Here is a 22,899-nt window from a genome sequence, read left to right on the forward strand (position 1 = left end):
GGGCCAGAGGTAGGAGGTCACTCGAGGATTTTTGTTGGTAAGAGCATGTACAATGGTTGATAAGGTAGTCTTATCTTAAGTCTGCCACGTATGCAAGTGGTAGTAGTTTCTTGGCATTTTAGTGGTTTCTTGCATTATTAGAGCAAGTACAATAGAGCTGAGTCAGCGGGCTATAAGAAATAAACTAGTATATTTCTGCTTAGTTGGAGGAAAGAGCAGAGGAGAGAGAAGGTAAGCGGGCTCTTCGTGAAGAGCCAGCTCTAGCACGTGCTCCTAGGCACTTTGTGAGAATGAGAAGTGGGCCACATAATAGAAAAGTAGTACACTCTTTTTATCTATTATTGTACATGTTGGCTATAAGATGGGCTGTAGATGACATGGCACTGGCTTATAGCCAGCAGCTGGCTATACTATTAACCATTAGGGGTTTCTTGTAAGGAACAATGTACGTACTACTAGCGACAAAAGGCGATTCTAGGTTGCGTTGTACTCCAACAAGTACTACTAGTGGTCGCGGGAGTGTATACCTCGTTTTGTGGGTTCGATCCCGGCCGAACGCACGACGGCCTTTTTTTTAAATAGCACTACTACACTTCGCTGCGAGCCAATATTTTACATGGGTAGTTTGAGTTTTCAAGTCAAACGGACGTGCGGCCCCACAATCTGGGTGCACTGGACAACCTAGCCACGTGAACGGGTTTTCCTTCCCAGCATCCCGTGGCTCGCATGCTCGCCCTAGCCGCAGCTCGCTTGCAGCTTCCATCTAGTAGCATATTTAAACTAGCGCCTCCCAATTAAGCCCGAGGAGCCGGAAAAGCCTGGCGGGGCATTGGGAACTGTGCAATATGGCTCTGTACGTAAAGTGCTCTACTACTACTCTGTAGATTGTGGCGTTGCACGCATGGACTTCACTCCATTATCGGCTCTACTATAAAATAAATTCCTCTTGACGTGTTTTTTTTGAAACGGAGGCAAAAGCTTTGCTTCATCTCATTCATAAAGAAGGAACTACTAACAAAGTTCGACAAGATCCATTACACCTCAAAAAATGGAAGACAAAAGCCTAGTCTCGCTGTATCAAATAACTCAAATGTTCTGCCCCCGCAGTAACCGTCACTGATAAACAGACTGCTAGTGTGTGTGTGAGAGGAGCGGCTGAGTAGGCCAGCTACATGAGAGGAGCGGCTGAATAGAGCACCGAGAGTACCCACTAGGCCACTACGCAGGTGTACTTCCCCTGCATTGACAGTACAACGATGGTTCTAGAGAACATTAGTACCCTCCACTTCCAACTGTAGCTCCTTGGCACTGAGATTCAAGAGTTCAAAACTGGTGCACTATACTAGACTAGAGTAGAAGTACAGTACATCGCACTACTAGTTGAGAAAAGTAGTACTAGTACTGCTACAGTACGAGTACGTACTCCTCCGTCACATAATGTAAGAAGTTTTTTGACACTAGTTGGCGTGTACAAAAAATGGCAAAAACATACCCAAAATTTCTTAATCCACGCCAAAAACTACTACCTAGTGCCAAAAATTTCTTACTAGTGCTATTATTTACAGTATAATGCAATCCCATAACGTTCCATAATGCTAGTACTAGTAGTAAATAATAGCCTCACCCCTTCGCTGAGGAACGATCTACAGTTGGAAGGGACGAGGCCGTGCGGTTACAACGCTCTTATCTCCTCCTCGCCAGTTCCCCTCCCCCCGAAGAGAAGGCAGATCGTCGCTGCACCCATGGATTCGCCAGGCGGTTCTCCTCCTCATCGGGGCTGGGAGACCTTGGACGACGATCCTCTGGGAGAAATCGCACGCCGCTCCGACGTCCTCACCGCCGCAAGACTTGGTGCTTCCTGCACCAACTTTTTCAAGACGCCGCTTAAACAGGCTTGGGAAAAGGCCATGCTTGTTGGTCTTCCATGCGTCCTCGAGGAGAAGGTTCTTCTATGGGACAATCCTTCGAACAGTCCATCGCTCCCTGGCCATGGTTGCACGTTGACTCCGCTAGAGTTGCCGACGTTGAGAGGTAGTCGGATTTTGTCCGATGAGCAGGTCAGTAATGGAGTTTGATCATGTAGTACTTAGTTATTCCATTTCCATCCGGTAATTTCTCTGCTGCCCACCGTCTTATATATAGGTCTGGGTCGGTGCCAACGAAGATTGGCTTGCATACCTCCGGCCGGATACCACCATCATTTTACACAACATCCACAGCAGTGCGGCCGTTCCGGTAGACCCCTTCTCCACCATTGGGATCGGCCTTCCGGACTGGCTGGGCTTGAATACGTATGATGATGCCTACATGAGATTGAAGAAGATAGCAATTGCGGACCCGCCGACAAAGCGACGCGGCTACAATGATTACTATCTCATCGCGGTGTTCGACATAAGGATTGCCATCAATGCAAGAGGCAGTAATGGCAGAGGCTGGCGCATGTTGGCGGCGGCAGATTTGTACCCCTACACGTTCGAAGACGCCGTGCGCCATCTAGGCCGCATCTTCGCGGTGACAAGCCAGGGGACTTGTTTCATCTGGTTGCCATCCTACGGTACGGGAGATTACAAACGGAATGCACAAACCATCATTTGCATCCCTAACGGTACTCCATTATTTTGCAGGGACCAGTCATCCCCCGATCAAAATAAGATCGCCGATCCTGGATGTGCATTTGCATCCGCGATTCGATCTAACCTGGAACCTTGTAGCTGACTTTGGCATATTGGGATCAACTATCTTAGCAGTCGTTACCCATGGTACCACTGATGTGCAACATGGTCACACAATCTACCACGATCGGTCCGTCACCATCTACCCAGGTATTCCATTTTTTAACTCTCTCGCCTTCTCTTTCATTGTTGTACTAGTAGTATACTTTGTAGTAATAGTAGGAGTACTTTTTACCTTGGAGGACGCGTATAGCTAGCTAGGCCCTTGAAGACTTGAACCCACTAGCTGCCACCATTTTTGTTTTTCCATGTCTTACTATCTCATCCATGTAGCCAAGAGTGGCTATATATAATAAGCCGGTTATTTTACTTCCTCTATACCGGAGTAGTACTATTTGCTGCATAGTATTACTGACCGCCATATTTGAGCACAACATTATTATGCATGGACCTTGACTATGTACGTCACCATGTGTCCAGATTTGGGATGCCGCGTGTACCAGATGAACGGCGCCGAGTTCAACCCCCGTGATGCTACGTGGGTGCCGAGGAACACTCTTGGAGAGTACTCGCTTTTCATCGGGGACAACTACCCCATTGTGAAGCGGATGCCACCTTCCGTGCATGACATGGAAGGCCTGCCGTTCAAGAAGCATGGTTGTGTCTTCAGTGCGCACCGCCGGATGAACGTCATGCTGGGACACGCTATCCCTGATTTATGCCGCTACAGCTTGGATGAGTCTCCATCGTGTGGAACCGGACTAGAAAGCTGCGACAATGATTCCCGTTGCCCACCGCTATGGATCGTGCCATCCATGAAGAACACCTGGGACTGGAACCTGGAGGAGGACATGTAGCCCATCTATAACGTGTAAGTGGAGTACGGTAATTGTGAACGGTAGCGCTGTGAATATATGTAGACTAGTCGTGCACAAATTTATCACATGAATTGGAGATGAACTTGTGTGGCATACTGGCATTTGTCCTTTAGAATTTATTACTAGTAAATGTGTTATGTGTACGTGCAACTTGTGTGGTTGTTGCACGGGCTCCAACACGCTCTTTGAGAAAAAAAGGTGGCACAACTTTGGATATACGTGACGTGGCGGCATCATACAGTAGCATCGTTCGCTATAGTTGTAGTACACTCCTACTAGGACGAAAACTCCTATAAAACCTTGTGCTTGGCTCTTTGCCTCTTCGGGAGGTTCAACAGTTCGTAGTCGTGTGAACCTTGCACTTGGCTCTTCGCCTCTTCGGAAGGTCCAACAATGATGATACTACAGTACAATATGCTTCTGGCAATCTGGCACCGATTGAACTGCTGCACGTCCACCGCGAGGGCGAGGGCGAGGGAGAGAGAGAGGGAGAGGGCGATGTAGTCAAAACCCTCTCCTCGTCCTGCGAACCACCGCGCGCGTGGGCGAGGGAGAGGCGTAGTAAGCAAGCTTCTCCTCGTTCGGCGAGTTGACGGGACACATCATAGCAGTACTAGTACTAGTAGTAGTAGTCCATACTGCGTCCTTTCCGATTAATATGGCTTAATTTGAAACGAGAAAAATACACTGGCGGTCAACATATGTAACAATATGCTCTTCACGGTCTTACAAATAGTTTTGCGGCGATTATACGATCACTAGCTCATCGTAGAGCACCGTATTGCACCCTACTGACCGGCCACATAGTCGACGTGGCACTTTGTTGACTGGTTAAATTGTCACCTGGTTTCTGGGTCCCACCTGTCAGTTGGCAGAGCAAAGAAATTAGTTAAACAAAACTTTACGTAGGCGCGACACGAGTCCAACCCTTGCGCACGAACCGCCCTGGCTGTGTATGTGAGTGCATGCACGTGTCCTCCCTCGGTCTTCCAACAAAGAGTGTACATCGGCTATAAAACAAAGAGTGTAGTACATGATGTACATCTACACTTCCAATGCATTTAGCCTTTAATCTAAATCGATATTGATTGACTAATGCACCAACTTGTGCTGTAGGTATAGGCTACATGTCTATCCTTAATTACAGCATGCAACGACCTTCATTTAATCTTCTTATCTCAATGGTCGCATGCACACATAAGTCTGCTACTTTTGGGCATTAATTATGCCCTGGTCAATGTGTAAATCTCTAAATATACAGTCTTTCACGGACGTAGGGAGTAGGTTGAGCACTTGAGCGTGAGCGTGTGTGTTGCGTCATGTGATGTGTGCCGCATGGGTGCGTGAGTGTTGCGTGCGTCCATGTGTACGTGTGAGTGTTGCATGTTGCATGCATGCATGCATGCATGGGGCTTACTCCCTCCCATTGACATGTTCATATTTCAAGCTTCCTCTGTTCCCTCCATATGGTGATACTCCCTCTGTTCCCAAATAGTACGGAGTAAAAGCCTCCCTCTGTTCCCAAATACGGAGTATTTGTCTTTCTATAGATTTCAACAAGTGACTAGGTACGGAGCAAAATGAGTGAAGTGAGCATAGAGGCATAGGGATACTGTAGAAAGGAAGTCCTCGCGATCCATTATTCCCCATCTCGGTCAGAGAGAACTATTCAACTAGTCTTCGCAGTGAAGTGACAATACACGCTGCAGCAGATGGGACACGTAATTAATAAGCTGAACCAGCATGTTGGTGTTACTAAATCAGCCTTACCCAGTACTGCCATCATGTTTGCCAGTAGAGCACGCTTCCGCAAATACGCCTACGCACCTCTGTCCTCCAGTAACTGACATATGGGCCCTGTTGTGGTAGACCCACATGTCATCGGTGTAACTATTTACACTCCGAAGGACGGTATATCCTGGTAGTAGTACTAGTAGAATTGAGATTGAATGCACTTTCTTCCCCGTCTTCCACTCTTCTTCCTCCTCCCTTCTTCTTCCTCCTCTCTTCTTCTTCCTCCTCTCTTCCCCATCGTCGGCCGCACACCATTTACCCCCGCTCACTGCTCGCCCACCCGCGCCATCTTCCTTGGTAGCTCGCGCGTACCATATCCCCCCGCTCACTGCTCGGCCACACGAGGAGAAGCTTCTTCGCTCGCCCGCCCGAATCCACTTCCCCGTTGGCTCGCAGGCACCGAAAACCCCAATGGCAGAACCAACTCACACGCAGAGCCGCAAGTGGAATTCCCTCCCCGATGTTCTCTTGGAGCAGATCTGTAGTTGTATGGACCTACTCAGCACCGTCCGTCTGGCCGCATGCTCGGTGTCTTTGTACCATCTACTCGTCTGCAACCGGCCGGCTCTTTTCAAGACACCCTGCTTGTTGATGCCCGATCCTCGCAGGTGGCCCAGACACCGACTTGACGATCCTACGGAGGTTGCCGTGGTTCCCCTCGACATGCTACCACTACCCGTCCACCTGTTCTTCATGCGCGGCCACTACTGGGCGGGCATGAAGGCCAACTGGATCGTCCTCATCCACCACACCGGTAGTCCGTGGCGTCTCGTGAATATCTACACCCAGCGAGAGATCACCCTTCCATCGTTGGATACCGCCGCCATCGACCCTCGCGGCCCGCCGGACACTCCTGCCTAATACGCACGAGACGCGTCAAGCTTTTGGCTCGACCTCTGTTTGCAGAAGTTGTAATCTGGGAAGTGCCCACACCATCAGAAGACTACATGGATTACAAGCTCATTGCCTTGTTCAACATGGGATTAGTCTATCTGGAATCCGGTCGCCATACATGGTTATGGCTCATCATCAATCCTGTTGAGGCAACATTTCTGTCTGATGCTATAGTGCACAATGGCATCATTTACGCGGTCGACGCACAGATTGGCTGCCTATACTGGTGGAATCTATCGTCGTGTAATTGTTCTATCTCATCTCATCTTTACCTTATGAATACGACTGCCTGTTCATTTGTTACAAATTTAGAATGCATAGCATGTCTATAACCACATCATTGCTATATGGTCCTCTCATTTCCTAGATTTTTATGACCACACATGTTATTGTTAGAGTTGATACGAGAACAATTGGCATCTAATGATTGTTAGAATACATATTATGAGCATAACATCATGATTGCTATATGTTACTCTCGTTTACACGATTTTTATAACAACGCATGTTATTGCTTAGAGTTGATATGAGAACAGTAGTAGTAAGTGCAATGGTAGAATATGAGTAGGCGCTGTCATAGATGTTTTCCTCTCATTGCTACATGATGTTTGAACCATGACATATTGCTAGAATATAAAAGCCATTGGCTTATTTTTTTAACTTGAGGTATGATTATGACCACGGCATTGCAATTCTCTGTCTATGATATGTGTCACTATTATAATAATCTTAATTCCACACATACTCTGAACATGATTGTTTATTTTTGTCCTTTTGGTCTCCAATTTGAATTGTTGCAGCAGACACAAATGCGCTGGCCTTCATGATTCCAGGACCTGGAATCATACCAGCCGATGGGTGATGGTTTATCGCTCGTTCAGCTGACGGCGGTCATTTGATGCTCATTCGCACGTACCAAATTGACCAGACCATTACATCAAACCACATGCAGTACAATGCGTGGGGCGTTCGTGACATTGATGGCTATGGGTGCTTCGTGTTCGAGAAAGATCCCAGCTCCGTTGGGCCAGGCGTATTCAACTGGAGGCGGGTTTACAGCCTCGGCAACCACTCCTTGTTCCTCGGGCTCACTTATCCGATCATCCAACCAATCATCGATCATATCACCGGCGATGATTACTGTGCTATGCAACTTCCATTCGCGAGGGGGGGCTGTGTTTACACATCATACCATGGGTTTCATGAATCACCATATCCAGAGATTCGTCAACACAGCTTGTTGCCAGATAATGTTTAGTGTGTGAAAGGCATCAAGCTTCCATGCGATGGATGGCTTTTGCAAACCCGACATGCGGCGATGTGGTTCATGCCAACAGCAAATATGCACAACTTGATTCGTGCTGATATCTAGACTGAGCCATGTATTTTGCTGCTGTAGCACGACCCTCTTTTGTTTGATATTATGTACTGTTTGTTAGTTTGAAGCACTCCTCTGGTTTGAAGGATAGATACCTTCCTGGGATCAAGTGCATCCTAACTCACCTACTGATAATGATGATGGAGATGTTGTGCAGAAGCCATATATATATATATATATATATATATATATATATATATATATATATATATATATATATATATATCAGTTAGGCTTCAAGTGCGTACTTGTTAGTTAAACCTATGTATAAATTGTGACACTAAATACGACTAGTAAGTAGTACAGTTGCAGTACTAGTATACGTCGGTCAAATTATTCATCATGTCCACACATTGAATTGACGTGACAACACGCTGCGCGTGAGGTGAGACAAGAATCCCGGCGGCGTGTTCGGGTATTCTGGACTAAAACATGTATTCCACAATACTGCAGGTATCACACTTTGTGGCCTAAGGCAGCATTTCTTCCAGCGCAATTCCAGGGCGTTCAAAAGGGGCACGTGGACGCGTCACAAGATATAGTTGGAGTGCGGCATGCACGCGATGTGGCACAAGACCGGCAATACCTTGCCGGTGATGGTCAACGGCCGGCAAGACGGGCAGCAAAAAGGTTCTGGTGCTGCACACCAACAAGAACTTCGACCAGCAGAGGACCAACTGGGTGATGCACCAGTACCACCTCGGGGACCTGGAGCAAGAGAAGGAGCGGGAGCTGGTCCTCTACAAGATTTTCTACCAGACGAACACTAGGGCCAGGAGTAAAAAGATTATAAGTCAGTTTGGTATTGGTAGTTGTACTACCTTGTCGTCCGCAAGTTGGTATTGTTGTTAACGATCTTTTGGTATGAACTTGCATTTGCTTCCAACCATCATGCCGAGGGTCGACGTGGATATAAAGCTGAATCATTTGTTTCGAAACGAATTTTCAGGCACCTGATTTTTATTTGATGGGTAGCATAAGCACCCGCCGTTCGCATTCCCAGTTCTCCAATTTTTTCGAAACAAGTGCATGCACTTATTATCACGATAAAAAAACAATATCCGTGCTGCATCCCAGTTATCAGTTTGTACTTGCAGAATTCTCTCGTTTATTGAGCACGTATATTGTTTTTTCAGGTCGAGCAAGTTTCAACTGGGCTGTAGACTGCCCAGGGTTGGTTTTGTTTTTAACAGGCCCAGCCCATGACGACAAGGGGGCACAAAGATCCAGCAGATATCTACTGGCCTCTGGCCCGCCAGCGTTAGTTATATTTTGTCTTACAACATCCGCAGGCAGTTTTTTTTACTGAATCAAACACACAACCCAGTTCTATTTTCCTCTTGAAACGCATGTCCTGCATCCGTTTTCTAATCTCTACCTATAGTTTTACTATTTCATATACACGTATCATTATATTGAAAACACATAAAATTCCCTTTTCATATTTACATCCTTCTTTTTGTTGTTTTTTCCCACCCAGCGCTGATTTTTTTACCACTGGTTTTCCCTTAAACCAACTCAATTGTCCCACGTTTATTTGCTTACAAAAACAAAACGATTTTTTTGGCAAATCAGTAAGTTCTTACAAAAATGTTTATCATTTCGGGATTACAACAGTTCGGACTCCACCGAAATATGCAAAATAAGGTTGAACTTTTTGACCGTGGTCCTGGGCAGAAAATGGGCTGTAATAAATTACTTAAGAATTAGAAAATGGGCTGCAATTATAAAAAATAGCAAATGGGCTTTATATTGTCTGCCACAGATTTGGAGGCTGACTTGTGGGCCTACTAAGTGCATGCGTACACAAGGTTTCTCAAAAAAGAAACTTAGTCAACAATCGACTCTACCAGCGTCAGACCGTTAGATGTCAATCTAACGGCAATCGTGCTTCTTCAGTCTCTGATCTTCCTGCCCCAGCCGCCCAAACCAGCGCCGTCGGAACCGCCTGCTCCCGCCTCCCGTGGCCGGCAGTGCTGTTGGGCAGGCCTCACGGCCCCATCATACTCGCATCCCTGGCCTGTCTATCCCTCTACTCATCCACACCTCCTATTATTTTCCGGCGACGGCAGCCGAATCAGTCAACCCTCGCACTCTCCACCGCGTGGGCAACCACTGCTGTGTCTTCCCCGGCTCCGTATCGTTCCCTTCGTAGGCCTCGCCATCGTCCACCGCCCTGGTGCTCTCGGCGCAGCGTGGTCAACGATGTCCATCCAACGGCCGTAGTGCTTCTTCAACCTCTAGTCTTCTTGCCCCAGCCGCCCAAAGCAGCGCCGGTCGTGCCGCATGCTCCTGCCTCCCGTGGTCGGCTGTGCTGCCGCGGAGGCCTCACCGTCCCCATACTACTCCCACCGCTGGCCAGGCCATCCATCCACTCACCCACTCCCCCTGTTATTCTGCGGCGACGGCAGCCTCACACCGCAGCCGAACCAGTGAACCCTCGTACTCCTCTCCGCGTGGGCATCCACTACCGCGTCTTCCCCTGCTCCGCGCCGTCCCCTTTCCTAGGCCTCGCCGTCGTCCACCGCCGTGGTGCTCTCGGCGCGGCGTGGTCAATGTGGTCAACGACCGACTTCCATCAGAAGAGTACTGTACGTGGAGAGGCTAACAGCTGGGTCCACGGCAGCCGCAAGGAAGTGCCTCCTTGACAGTAGGGACCCACCGGACGGGCCACCAGTATTTCGCGGAAAAAACGTTTCCCCCCTGACTGCTGGGACCCACCGGCCGGGCCACCGTATTTCGTGAAAAAAACATTTCCCCCCTGACTGCTGGGACCCACCGGACGGGCCACCGTATTTCGCGAAAAAATGTTTGCCCCTGACTGCTGGGACCCACCGGACGGACCACCGTATTTCGCGAAAAAAACGTTCCCCCCGCTGTCAGCTCGGACCCACCGGAAATGCCTCCTTATTACGCACAGAAAAATGAATACTCCCCCTGCTAGCTGGGACCCACCATGGTGGGAGGCTGACTTGTGGGCCTACTAAGTTGACGGGGACGGAGGACTTTGTCAACTTAGTCAATATGAACGATTCTACCTCCAGTCACCGTACGATGTCCATCCAACGGTCGTAGTGCTTCTTCAACCTCTGGTCTTCTTGCTCCTGCCGCCCAAAGCTGCGCCGGTCGTGCCGCATGCTCCTGCTCCCGTGGCCGGCTGTGCTGCCGCGGAGGCCTCACCGCCCCCTACTATTCCCACCGCTGGCCAGGCCCTGCAGCATCGGCAGCCTCACACCGCAGCCGAACCAGTGAACCCTCGTACTCCTCTCCGCGCGGGCTTCCACTGCCGCGTCTTCCTCGGCTCCGCGTCTTCCCCTTCCTAGGCCTCGCCGTCGTCTACCGCCGTGGTGCTCTCCGCACGGCGTGGTCAAGGAACGACTTCCATCGGAAGAGTACTGTACGTGGAGAGGCTGACAGCTGGGTCCACGGCCACAACCCAGTTTTTTTGTGATTTGCCAAGTAAGTCGCTTTGTCAGGCCTGTTCGGCTGCAAATCTTTCAAGACGAGGAGAGCTTTCATTCGGCTGGCCGAGAAAATGGCCCATCAGTAATGAGAAATGGGCTGTACATTTTTAAAACACATCAAACCGGCAATTAGTTTCAAATATCTTTGTTTTCATTTCGAGATTTTAAATTACATTAATTTTTATGCGTGGAGAATTTGTTGGATTTTATATTGATATACATTTATTTTCAAAATCAGTTTGAATGTGAGTCGAAATTTCGGGATTAAAAACAGTTCGGACTGCACCGAAATATGATAATTTTTTAACCGTGGCCACAATATGGGCTGTAATGCTAACAAAAAGAATATGGGCTCCAAAAAACTTAATAATTAGCAAATGGGCTGTAAATTATTAGAAATAATGGCAGATGGGATGTATGTTGTTTTCCACAGATTTGAGGCTTTCCTAAAAAAAAGATTGACGCACAAGCAGTGACTATTGGATGGCCATCCAACGGCCGTCGTGCTTCTTCAATCTCTGCTCTTCCTGCTCCAGCCGCTCAAACAAGCGCCGGCGGGACTGCCTGCTCCCTCCTCCCCGCGGCCGGCTCTACTGCCGCGCAGGCCTCACCGCCCCATCGTACTCCCATCGCTGGCCTAGCATCCCTCTACTCACCCACACCTGCTGTTATTCTCCGGCGACGGCAGACGAACCAGTAAACCCTCGTACAGTCGTACTCCCCTCCGCGTGGAAAACAACTGCCGAGTCTTCCCAGCTGCCTCTGTGTCGTTCCCTTCCTAGGCCTCGTCGTCGTGCATCGCCCTGGTGCTCTCGGTGCGGCGTGGTCAACGTGGTCAATGACCGACATGCATCTGAAGTGGACTGTACATGGAGAGGCCGACAGCTGGGTCCACGGCCGCACGCAAGGAAATGCCTCCTTATTACGCGCAAAATAATGATTCCTCCACCTGACATCAGGGACCCACCGAAAGGGCCTCTGTATTTCACGAAAAAAACGTTACCGCCACTGACAGCTCGGACCCACCAGCTATATCTTCGCACGCAAGAAAGTGCCTCCTTATTACGCACAAAAAAAAAGAATACTCCCCCTGTTAGCTGGGACCCAGTATAGTGGCAGGCTGACTTGTGGGCCTACTAAGTTGACGGGGATGGAGGGCTTTGTCAACTTAGTCAATATGCATGATTCTAGCTCCAGTGACCGTACGATGTCCATCCAACGGCCGTAGTGCTTCTTCAACCTCTGGTCTTCTTGCTCCAGCCGCCCAAACCAGCGCCGGTCGTGCCTCGTGCTCCTGCCTCCCGTGGCCGGCTACGATGCGGCGGAGGCCTCACCGCCCCCTACTACTCCCACCGCTGGCCAGGCCATCCCTCTGCTCACCCACACCCCCTGTTATTCTGCGGCGACGGCAGCCTCACACCGCAGCGAACCAGTGAACCCTCGTACTCCTCTACGCGTGGGCATCCACTGCCGCGTCTTCCCCGGCTCCGCGTCGTCCCCTTCCTAGGCCTCGCCATCGTCCACCGCCCTGGTGCTCTCGGCGCAGCGTGGTCAACGTGGTCAAGGAACGACGTCCATCGGACGTGGACTGTACGTGGAGAGGCTGACAGCTGGGTCCACGGCCGCAGCAAGGAAGTGCCTCCTTATTACGTGCAAAATAATTATTCCTCCACCTGACAGCGGGGACCCACCGGACGGGCCGCCGTATTTCGCGAAAAAAACATTTTCCCCTGACTGCTGGGACCCACCAACTACCCCTTCGCACGCAAGGAAGTGCGTCCGGGCAAAAAAAACAAAACGATTCGCCCCCCTGACTGCTGGGACCCACCAGCTACATCTTCGCACGCAAGGAAGTGCCTGATAGTTGGGACCCACCTGGTCGAAGTGTACGTAGCGTTGTCATTCTGGTCGCGAACGTGTACGTACATATATACTGGTGGATGTAGAGGCGCACACGTGTCGTAGTAGAGGCGCGTATGTGTCGTAGTAGAGGCGCGCACGTAGCATGTACACGTACGTACAGCGGCCAGGGTGTAAGAAAGAAAATACGGCCACGTATGTGTACATACGGGCAGGGTCTCGAACGCCTACTCGCGCATACGTACGGCCAGGGCTCGTGTACATGGCTGGGTCAGAACGGAGAAACAACGTCGTCGTCGTGTTCATGGGGAGGCAATGGAATGCGTCGTGTTCATGGGGAGGCAACAAAATGCGTCGTGTTCATGGGGAGGCAACGGAATGCGTCGTGTTCATCGGGAGGCAACGGAACGCGTGGGAGCCAACCGGCTGGGTCAGAACGGAATGCGTGGTCGTGTTCATCGGGAGGGCTTGGATGAAACAGGCGATGGAAACGAGGCCTGGCGTACCGCAAAACGGAGGAAACGGACCTCCTATGGTCGAAAAGGGGGTCCTGTTAATCAGGAGGGGTGTGGCGTACCGCAAAACGGAGGAAACGGACCTCCTACGGTCGAAACGGTGGTCCTGTTGATCGGGAGGGGTGTGGCGTACCGCAAAACAGACGAAACGGACCTCCTACGGTTGAAACGGGGGTCCTGTTCATCGGGAGGGGTGTGGTGTACCGCAAAACGGGACTCCACGGGATACTGTTCATCTCCACGGTCGACCTCCTCCAGCCTCCACGGGCTACCGTCGACCTCCTCCAGCCTCCACGGGCTCCTATTCATCCAGCCTCCACCGCGCGCTACTCCACCGGCTACTGTTCAACCACCCCTCCACCGTCTACTGTTCATCCAGCCCTCCACACCACGGGGTCCTGTTCAACCACCCCTCCACAGGCACCCCTCCACCGTCTACTATTCATCCAGCCCTCCACACCACGGGGTCCTGTTCAACCACCCCTCCACAGGCACCCCTCCACCGTCTACTGTTCATCCAGCCCTCCACCACACCACGGGGTCCTGTTCATCCAGAGGCAACGCCACCGCTCATTGTTCATCCAAACCCCCCCGCAACGCTCACTGTTCATCCCAGAGGCAGCATCGATCGGCTTCAGTTAGCAGCAATAGCGAAGGAATCGCTCGATCGGGTTTAGTTAACAGCCATCGATCGATCGCTCGGGTTCAGTAACGCGTAGCCTGCAGTGCAATCGCTCGGGTTCTGTTAGAGCCCAACGCCTCGCTCGGGTTCAGTTAGAGCCAACGCCTCGCACACGCGCGCGTACGTGTACGAGAGAAACGCGCATCGCTCGGCCCCCGACCTCCCACCGTAACCGGGAACTCCCCGAAATTTTCCTCGCCCTCGCTTCTACCACGGTTTTTTCCGTCATGGACGGCCCAAAGAATGTCATGCAGCTGCGTCTCCGGCCCGCCCAGGACGAAAAGCCCATTTTCTGTCATGATTTTTTGTCATAGAAGTAGGAGCCCACCACATCTATGATGATACTGGGTTTTGTCACAATTATCGTCATAGAAGTGTCATATGTATGACAGAAAAAAATTTCATTCGGCCCAAAATGTCACGGATGTGTCTTTTTTTTGTAGTGCCATGGTACTACCGCCCACGCAGCAGAGACCAGGACAGCCTAAAATGCACTAAAGCAGAGGGCGGTAGTACTGCTGGCGCGGTACTACCGCTCCCCCTTGCGGTACTACCGCAAGGCAGGGGCTGTCCAGAGATGGGAAGGCACGGATATAAAAAATTACATCCATGGCTACTTCCGCAGAGTTGGAGTCGATGCAAAAACCCGACGCGGTAGTATCGTAAGCCAGCGGTACTACCGCGAGGCGCGGATGTAAAAAATTACATCCGCCCCTTACCGCAGCGTACTTGCGGAACTAAGTCAGATACCACGGTACTACCGCTTACTAGAAGTGGTACTACCGTGGGCCCTTGCGGTACTACCACACCAGCGGGCGGTACTGCCGCAAGGTCCTGCGGTACTACCGCTCTAAGGAGCAGTACTACCGCACGCCCTAGTTCAGCAAGCAAGAGCAATATTTGCATAGACAAGGAAAACATAGGATACTCCAAAGGCTAGAGGAAAGGAGGTGCAAAGGAAGATGTGTACGTGATGAATCCACCCAACCTTTCCAACGCGGACCCCCTCTTAATAGTACGGCTTCCCTACGACTCAATACCACCGAAAAGAAACGAAGAGAAACGCCGTCTTCCATAGCCTTCGAGGGGAACCAAATCATCTTGTGCCTAGTCAATATATCTGAAATATTCGATGCACATGATTAGTCCGCAAAAGCATTGTCATCAATCACCAAAACCAACTAAGGGATAAAAATGCCCTTACAAGTGGGCCTTTAGTACCGGTTCGTGGCACGAACCGGTACTAAAGGGGCCGTTTCCCGCCCCTTGGCCTGGCGAAAATTGGCCTTTAGTACCGGTTGGAGCCACCAACCGGTACTAAAGGCCCCTCCTATATATATGGCACCTACGAAAAATTCAGTTTCATCGACCACCACTTCTTCTCCAACTTCTTCACGCGACATCGCCGCCGCCGCCGCGCCGTCGCCCATCGCGCGTCGCCCTCGCAGGCCCCGCCGCCCTCGCCGCCCCCGCCGCGCGCCGTCGCCCCCACCGCCTGTCGTCGCCGTCACCGCCGTCGCCCCCACCGCCCGTCGCCGCCGCCCCGTACTACGTCGCCGTCTCAATCGCGCCGTCGCCCCCGGCCCGCCGCTCGTCGTCGCGCCGTCCTTGTCGCATCGCCGTCTCGCGCCGCCGCCCGTACGCCGCCGCCCCCCGCTCGTACACACACACATACACACAGAGAGAGAGAGACACACACACATATTGTTTTTACTTATTTTCTGTTTTCTGTTGTTTAGATTAATGTTAGATAAATTACGTTGATAAGAATGTTAGAATGTTAATTTTGATGAATTATATGGAAAATATGTTAAATATTAATGTCTATTTTAGATGAATTAGCTAGATCTTAATTAGGTATATATATGAGATTTGAACTAGTTGAATTAATATAACTAGTTTATTTTTAGTATGAAAATTAATAGAACAATTTATTTTTAGTAAGAAAATTTAGGTATATGAGATTATTTGAACTAGTTGAATTAATATAACTAGTTTATTTTTAGTAAATGCTTAGTTGAACTAGTTGAATTAGTAGAACTAGTTTATTTTTAGTAAGAAAATTTAGGTATATGAGATTTGATGATCTAATTAAAATATTACTATATATAGCTACTTTATATATTTTAGTAAGAAAATTAATAGAACTAGTTTATTTTAGTAAATTCTTAGTTGAATTAATAGAACTAGTTTATTTTTAGTAAGAAAATTTAGATATCTGAGATTTGATGATCTAATTAAAATATTACTATATAGAACTAGCTACTTTATTTTAGTAAGAAAATTAATAGCACAAGTTTATTTTTATTAAATGCTTAGTTGAATTAGTTGAATTAATAGAAATAGTTGAATTAGTTGAATTAATAGAACTAGTAAATGTTTAATGTTTCACCTATATGAACATAGGAAATGTCGTCTGACGACGAAAAAGATTTCATTAAGTGCGAATACTGTGAAGACCAGCGCGGCCTGTGCTACAGAAATTTCTTTGTTGATGATAGGCACTTCGGCATCAAGCTGGATGAGATCTTCGAAGTGGATAGAGTAAGTCACAACGACAAGTCTTTTTTCGTAATTTAGCATTATTTATATATGCTTCATTTGCTTCAACTTATAATTTTAAATTTTCACTATTCTACTAGCGCATCCCCTGCCATGCAAGAATTTTTGTCTTGGATAAGATAGGTTTCAGTGCTATGGAAACTATGGAGGTAAAGAGAGTTTACCTGAAGACCGAGCATGGTTATACTTTCAACGTCAAATTATACAATGCAGACACGTACACCTATTTTGAATGCAAAACTTGGCAAGCACTATGCAAGGCTTATGCATTTGAGCCTGATATGGTTATCACCTTTGATATTCGTCCGGAAGATGATATTGAAGGTAATAGAGATGTCTGGGTCGATGTGCCGACGCCTCCAGTTCTACCATTATGTGAGTTTCTCAACCATATTTATGTCTTTGATATTGTTTATTCAAAAATAGTTGACAACTAATTTCTATTGACAGCTTATTTCCATTCAAGCAAACGTGTCCAGCGCTTGGTAGACAGGACCTACTACTGTCCCGGAGCTGAACTAAACTGCAAGGAGATAAGTCATTGTGTTTCATGGCTTGAGGACCTTCATACTGTCAAGACAAAATTTTCTTCCTGCACTTAGAAATGTTAGTACTCAAAACGTGCGACCAATAGTGATCGTATTGAACTACGGTCACATCTATTTACGAAAGATGGTAAGATTTTTACTATTGTCCTCAGTGCATCTTTTGCATACATTATTTTTTGGTAAACTTTCATTGCTAAGTATATTAATTACTATACGATGTTCTTCAACAGGGACTCCCGATGACAGTTGTGCCTCAGTGGATCGAGACTAAAGGTCACATGTCAATGGTTAGCTTACGGCCAAGATATCCTACATTGCACATGAGTGCATTCAGGATTTCTAAAAGCGATGAATGCTTAATAGTGAAATATTGGAGCAAAATTATTAACGATCCCAGAGAAGTACTAGGGGGCAGCAATAATGAGAAGCGCAGCCCACGATTAGGAAGCAGGTTCATCTGCATGCTCCAGTATGATCAATCAGGAGAGCTATACATGTTCTATGCTATTTTACCTGAGAGAGAGCAGCATGAGTGATTTAGCTAGTTCATGCTCTTAGTACTTTTGTCCTCTCATGTCCGTGTTCTTCGTCCTGAACTTAATCTCAAAGGGTGATTTGCTTTTGTGGTGTTATGAACGCTTATAATATCATGACCATGTTGAACTCGATGATATCTTTGCTTCTGGTACAAGTGAATGTTTTTTCTTTAAGCTAGTGTTGGTGGTGATTAGATAGCGGTAATGACTATGATGATTAAACAGTGGTAATGACGACTATGATGATTTTTAGCTAGCTAGTATACTATTGTTGATCATATGATGCAAGAGTTTTTATATTAATATGATGATGATGATGATGATGATGAGTTATTATATCATTTATGAAAGAAACCGCAGATTAGTTTCAGCTGGATGGATCCTAGCTAAGTGATCAAGTATATGCCATATCCATATTATACTTGATCACCTAGTGATCAATCAAGTATATGCCATATCCATATTATACTTGATCACCTAGTGATCAATCCATATTATACTTGATCACCTAGTGATCAAGTATAATATGGCATATACTTGATCACTTAGTTAGGATCCACATGCATCCAGTCAAAACTAATCTGCGGTACTTTCACCTAATGATTTAACAACTAAAATAATCACTAAATTAAATTGAAAACACAAAATTAAAGAAAAAATAAAAAATAATACCAAAACAACCCCAAACATTTAGTACCGGTTGGTGTTACCAACCGGTACTAATGTCCTGTACGCACCCGGGCCTGGCTCATGCCACGTGGTGGCACTTTAGCGCCGGTTCGTGATGAACCGGTACTAAAGGGGGGGACCTTTAGTCCCCACTTTTTAGTGCCGGTTGTGGAACCGGCACTAAAGGCCCTTACGAACCGGCGCTAAAGCCCGGTTCTGCACTAGTGAGGGCTGCTGGTACCAATTTGTTCTTGATGATCTGCACTGCTATACTGATGCCAGTAGCCTGAAAAGGCAGAATTTTGTACTATTAGAGCAATCACATGCACCTGATGGTATGTTATGATCAAGTTGTGCGCACTTCACACGTTCAGCAGAACAATATGCATTTGTATAAGAACACCGAGTAAGAATCAAGAAATATATCTATAATACCTCGTCTTCGCTATAGTGCAATTTCCTTCTCGAAGTCCTCATTCTGATTGCTGAATAGAACCCTAATGCATTGCCACCACAGGTTACCTCCTTGTAGATCCCAGAAGATGCATCTGAGCTCCGCTTTGTTCTAACCTATAAATAGAATCAATCAATAGAGTCAAAGAAGCATGGCAGAAGCATCATACTCCCTGTATTAAAATAGACCTTCATTATTTTGACTAGTATCATAAGAAGAATAAGGGTAACAAAATCACATTAAGGCTGCAACTGAACCAGTATGAAATGTCAGAGCAGTATCAGCAGAAAGGGATAAAAATATCACTCTGACATAGAGGCAAGCCAGCATATTTGATACTTTCAGTACTACAATAGCATACCTTTCCAACTGTTACACAAGCCAGTACTGAGTTTTCAACTTTTCAGATCAAACCCATTTCATTTTGAAGATTAGGTTTACAAGAACATAACACAGCATATTCATCTATCTTTGTGAGTACATGGAGAAATGCTCATTTATAATATCAGGAGATTCATTTTAATAGGTTTCTTGTTTGAACAACAGAAAACAGTACAAACTAAAACAATTACTCAGTCAACAACATCTGACAAATCATGTGGGAACCAGGAACAAGGGTCTCAAGGAGCTAAGGGGCTGTTCGATGTAATAACATAACAACATCAAGAAACCCAAGTAAATTCATACCTGATTCACAAAAATAATAAGTGTTTCAGAGCGACTTAATGTGTATTGAATTTTTCGAAGTGCCCGAGTCATTAAACGGGATTGTGCGTCTTTAAATTTCATATATATTTCACCTTCAAGTTCACATTTGGGAATCAGTGCTGCCACCTGTCATTAATCCATTAAAAGCAAGGTAAACAAATATATAACATAGATTAAATATGAAGTACATAAAGTTGGAACCTAAGCAAAAATTGATGAATTATGCATAAATGCAAGATAAATAACATATCATGCCAAATTATAGTGCTAATCTTAAATCATGGACTTAACAGTCCAACTGTCAGACAAATTACCGACGCATGCTCTTCTTTGGTACTACTAGGGAAATGCACCATCTTCAAAATTCAGTTCATATCATCAATGCTAATGTAAGTAAGCTTCTACCTATACGCTATAACAACGTAGATAAAATATGGTAAAGAAAACAGAAAATATCTGAAAATGGCATAGTGAAGTAACATACACTATCCACAACAACAACATCAATGGATCCACCAACAAGAGTGTTCACTATGCTTAATGAATTTTCAGCAGAATCAGGTTGAGCTATTAGGAGTTTGTCAATGTCCACGCCAATTTCTTCTGCAAATGAGGTGTTGAAAGCATTTTCTGCATCAATATAAGCACAGTAGCCTCCAAGTATTCCCAATCACAAATATTGATCAGATACTCTGGTTCACAATAAGATGAAAAACGTATCACTACCAAGCACAATGAACCAAACAAAGATTAAAGATAAATCACGCAATAGCTCTGTGAAAGTACTTCACGAGAAGGATTTCAACCAGTTGGATGAAACTTGCTCTTGAGATTTGAAGTAGGGAAATCTTTTGGAGCCAGCATTGTAACAATGTAAAAAAAGACTCCTCGAATAAGAACAGTTTTTCCATTAAAACATATTAGCAATTTTTAGATATGTTTCTAAGTATACAGTTTCCAAACATCCTTTACTAATGCATGTTAGGGAGAACATTAAAAAATAAAAAACGACAAATGTGGAAGCCATTCTTATAGTTGAAGATCCAATTTCTTGACGCTGAAAGTTTTCGAATAATGCTACGTACAGCTGCTCAAGAATATACAAAAACATTTATAATGACTTCAGGAGTGCACAAGATTAGAACCATTCACAGATTTGATGTTGTCAAGGATTGCTGTAGCGAAGTAAATACGGTGAAGGATAAAAGAGGAGGGTAAACAATTTGATAATTGCATAAAAAAATTGCAGGCACCGTAAAAGAAATATCGACCTCCATTCTTTTGGGCTTCCTTGATAACATGAAGTGCAAGTGTTGTCTTCCCAGATGACTCTTTCCCGAATATTTCAACCATTCTACCCTGCCAAACAACTTTAATCAGTGATTTGTTAAACAGGGCAAGTAAAATCAAATTTGAAATGTACTAAAAAATTTGAAATCCAAGGAGACAAACATGAAGTTGTGCCTGTATATACTTTTCTAGAGATGCTGAAGACAAACTGTGATTCTTGGGTGCCCCGACAAAAGAAACATGAAGCAGGCACATGATGTTTAGCACGAGTGAATGAAAGGGACTTTGCCACTCAATTAACCAGTTGAACACATCATACAGTTTAAACCAATGCAGAGGTGTAGGTGTGCATCAAAATTCCCGCAAAATATACCAAATAACATTTGGACTTGTGACTGCAGACAGAAATAGGGACTGCTATATAGCATACAGCAACAGGACAGGGAAAGGTTATTTGAATTTTCCTGTGCAACATCAGTGGGCCATGTGCAGTACCAAGCGAGGCATTTACAGGCAATTAAATGATAACGACACATACTTGGATCATGTGAATATTTAGTTTTGAACAATATGGAAAAGCATTATAAACCTTTGGTAAACCTCCAATGCCAAGAGCAAGGTCAAGCTTAAGAGAACCAGTCGAAATGACGGATGCACGCCTCGTCCGGGAGAAGCGCTCCAAGCATAGATTAGAATCTCTATCGAAATCACTTGCAAGCTGAGAGACAGCACCATTCAGCGTCGACACTTTCTCAAGAGATTTCTCATCATCCAGTGGGGGGTCGCTCTCATAGTCTGACTGCATATCAGCTGAAATTTTGTACAGATTCCTGAGTAGATGCATAACTCATAAGGAAGGCAGTTAATAACTTAATATAGCTATATAGAACACAAAAGAGTACTATATAGCGCTGTAACTTTGGAGAGCACATGGTGTCTACTAACACACTAACAAACTTTAACCATATGTTTTATGCAGACACAATAAAGTGACACTTGGGGAAAGACAGTGCCTAGTAGGCATTTAGTTGCCACAGCAATTTGATTTTAGCTCATTGGGGGAAGACAGTGGTTTTTGACAATAATAATAGGCATATAGTACAAACGGGATAGAACTTCGACCAAACAGCAGATAAATCTGGAGCCTTTCATCATAACACAAATACCAAACAGCAAATAAATCTGGGCAAACATCAGCCGCACCTATGGGAAGAGAAATCCGACCCAGCGAAGACATGTGGGACCAACCGCCAACTGATGCCACTGGTCATTGCCTCCAAGGGTAGTGGCGAGTGTGAGTGCGTCATTCCAACATGCCCACGCAACAGCCGTGCAAGGCGCCACGCGACACCGGAACTGCTGCCATACGACGCGTTACGAACGGTCACCCATGAAAAGCTGACCCAGCCAATAAGGAACTACGACGAGCTCGCGAGTCATTGAAGCCGAAAACTTACCGTGGGGTGAAAGCACCCAACGAAGATCCAACGGACCAGCCAGCCGAGTTTTCGAGCTTGATTCGCAAGTCGTGAGACTTTCCGGTGCCTCATTCGAGGATCCAACATTAAAACCATTAAGCTACGCGTGAAGGGCGGCCAACCAGGTATGCCACATGGCGCAAGCTGGTTGGCTGCGGTAAGAAATCTTTTAGAATTTTTTTTAGATGAAGGCATGGCTTATTTTTAAATGTATTTTTTTAGATGGAGGTGAGGACCTCTGGTATATTTTAAATGGATAGTTATGCAAAGTGGCACTCGAGGATAGGCTGTGGTGGTAATTTTTTTACTTTTTTTTAGATGAAGGTGAGGATTTTTTTTTTCTGAGATTTTTTTTGATGGAGACGAGGAATCTATGTTTTCTTAATGGAAACGTGCGCATAGCTTCCTCTCAAGCAGCGCCACAGGGTGGCGCCCCAACCACTAGTGGTCCAGAATGGTGCGTGGGAGGCTCGAATTTGTCATTAATTAATACACATTTGGGAGAAGTGGTTTGAAG

The 22,899-nt window shown here is 46.5% G+C and overlaps 1 protein-coding gene across 1 annotated transcript in view; it reads right to left on the reverse strand.

Annotated features, from left to right (window-relative positions):
• The window catches only part of LOC109784524 (DNA repair protein recA homolog 2, mitochondrial), an 81,870-nt gene extending 60,161 nt beyond the window's left edge, over positions 1-21,709 (reverse strand). Inside the window, exons 1-6 of the mRNA XM_020343124.2 lie at positions 21,494-21,709; positions 20,886-20,973; positions 20,099-20,268; positions 19,594-19,740; positions 18,888-19,022; positions 18,673-18,738 (exon numbers count right to left, since the gene is read on the reverse strand). Of these exons, the coding sequence (XP_020198713.1) occupies positions 18,673-18,738; positions 18,888-19,022; positions 19,594-19,740; positions 20,099-20,268; positions 20,886-20,973; positions 21,494-21,709 (822 nt within the window). The remainder of the gene's footprint in view (positions 1-18,672; positions 18,739-18,887; positions 19,023-19,593; positions 19,741-20,098; positions 20,269-20,885; positions 20,974-21,493) is intronic.
• Positions 21,710-22,899: the final 1,190 nt, after the last annotated feature.

The sequence above is a fragment of the Aegilops tauschii genome, chromosome 3 (assembly GCF_002575655.3).
Source record: "Aegilops tauschii subsp. strangulata cultivar AL8/78 chromosome 3, Aet v6.0, whole genome shotgun sequence".
In the NCBI taxonomy this organism is placed as follows: domain Eukaryota; kingdom Viridiplantae; phylum Streptophyta; class Magnoliopsida; order Poales; family Poaceae; genus Aegilops; species Aegilops tauschii.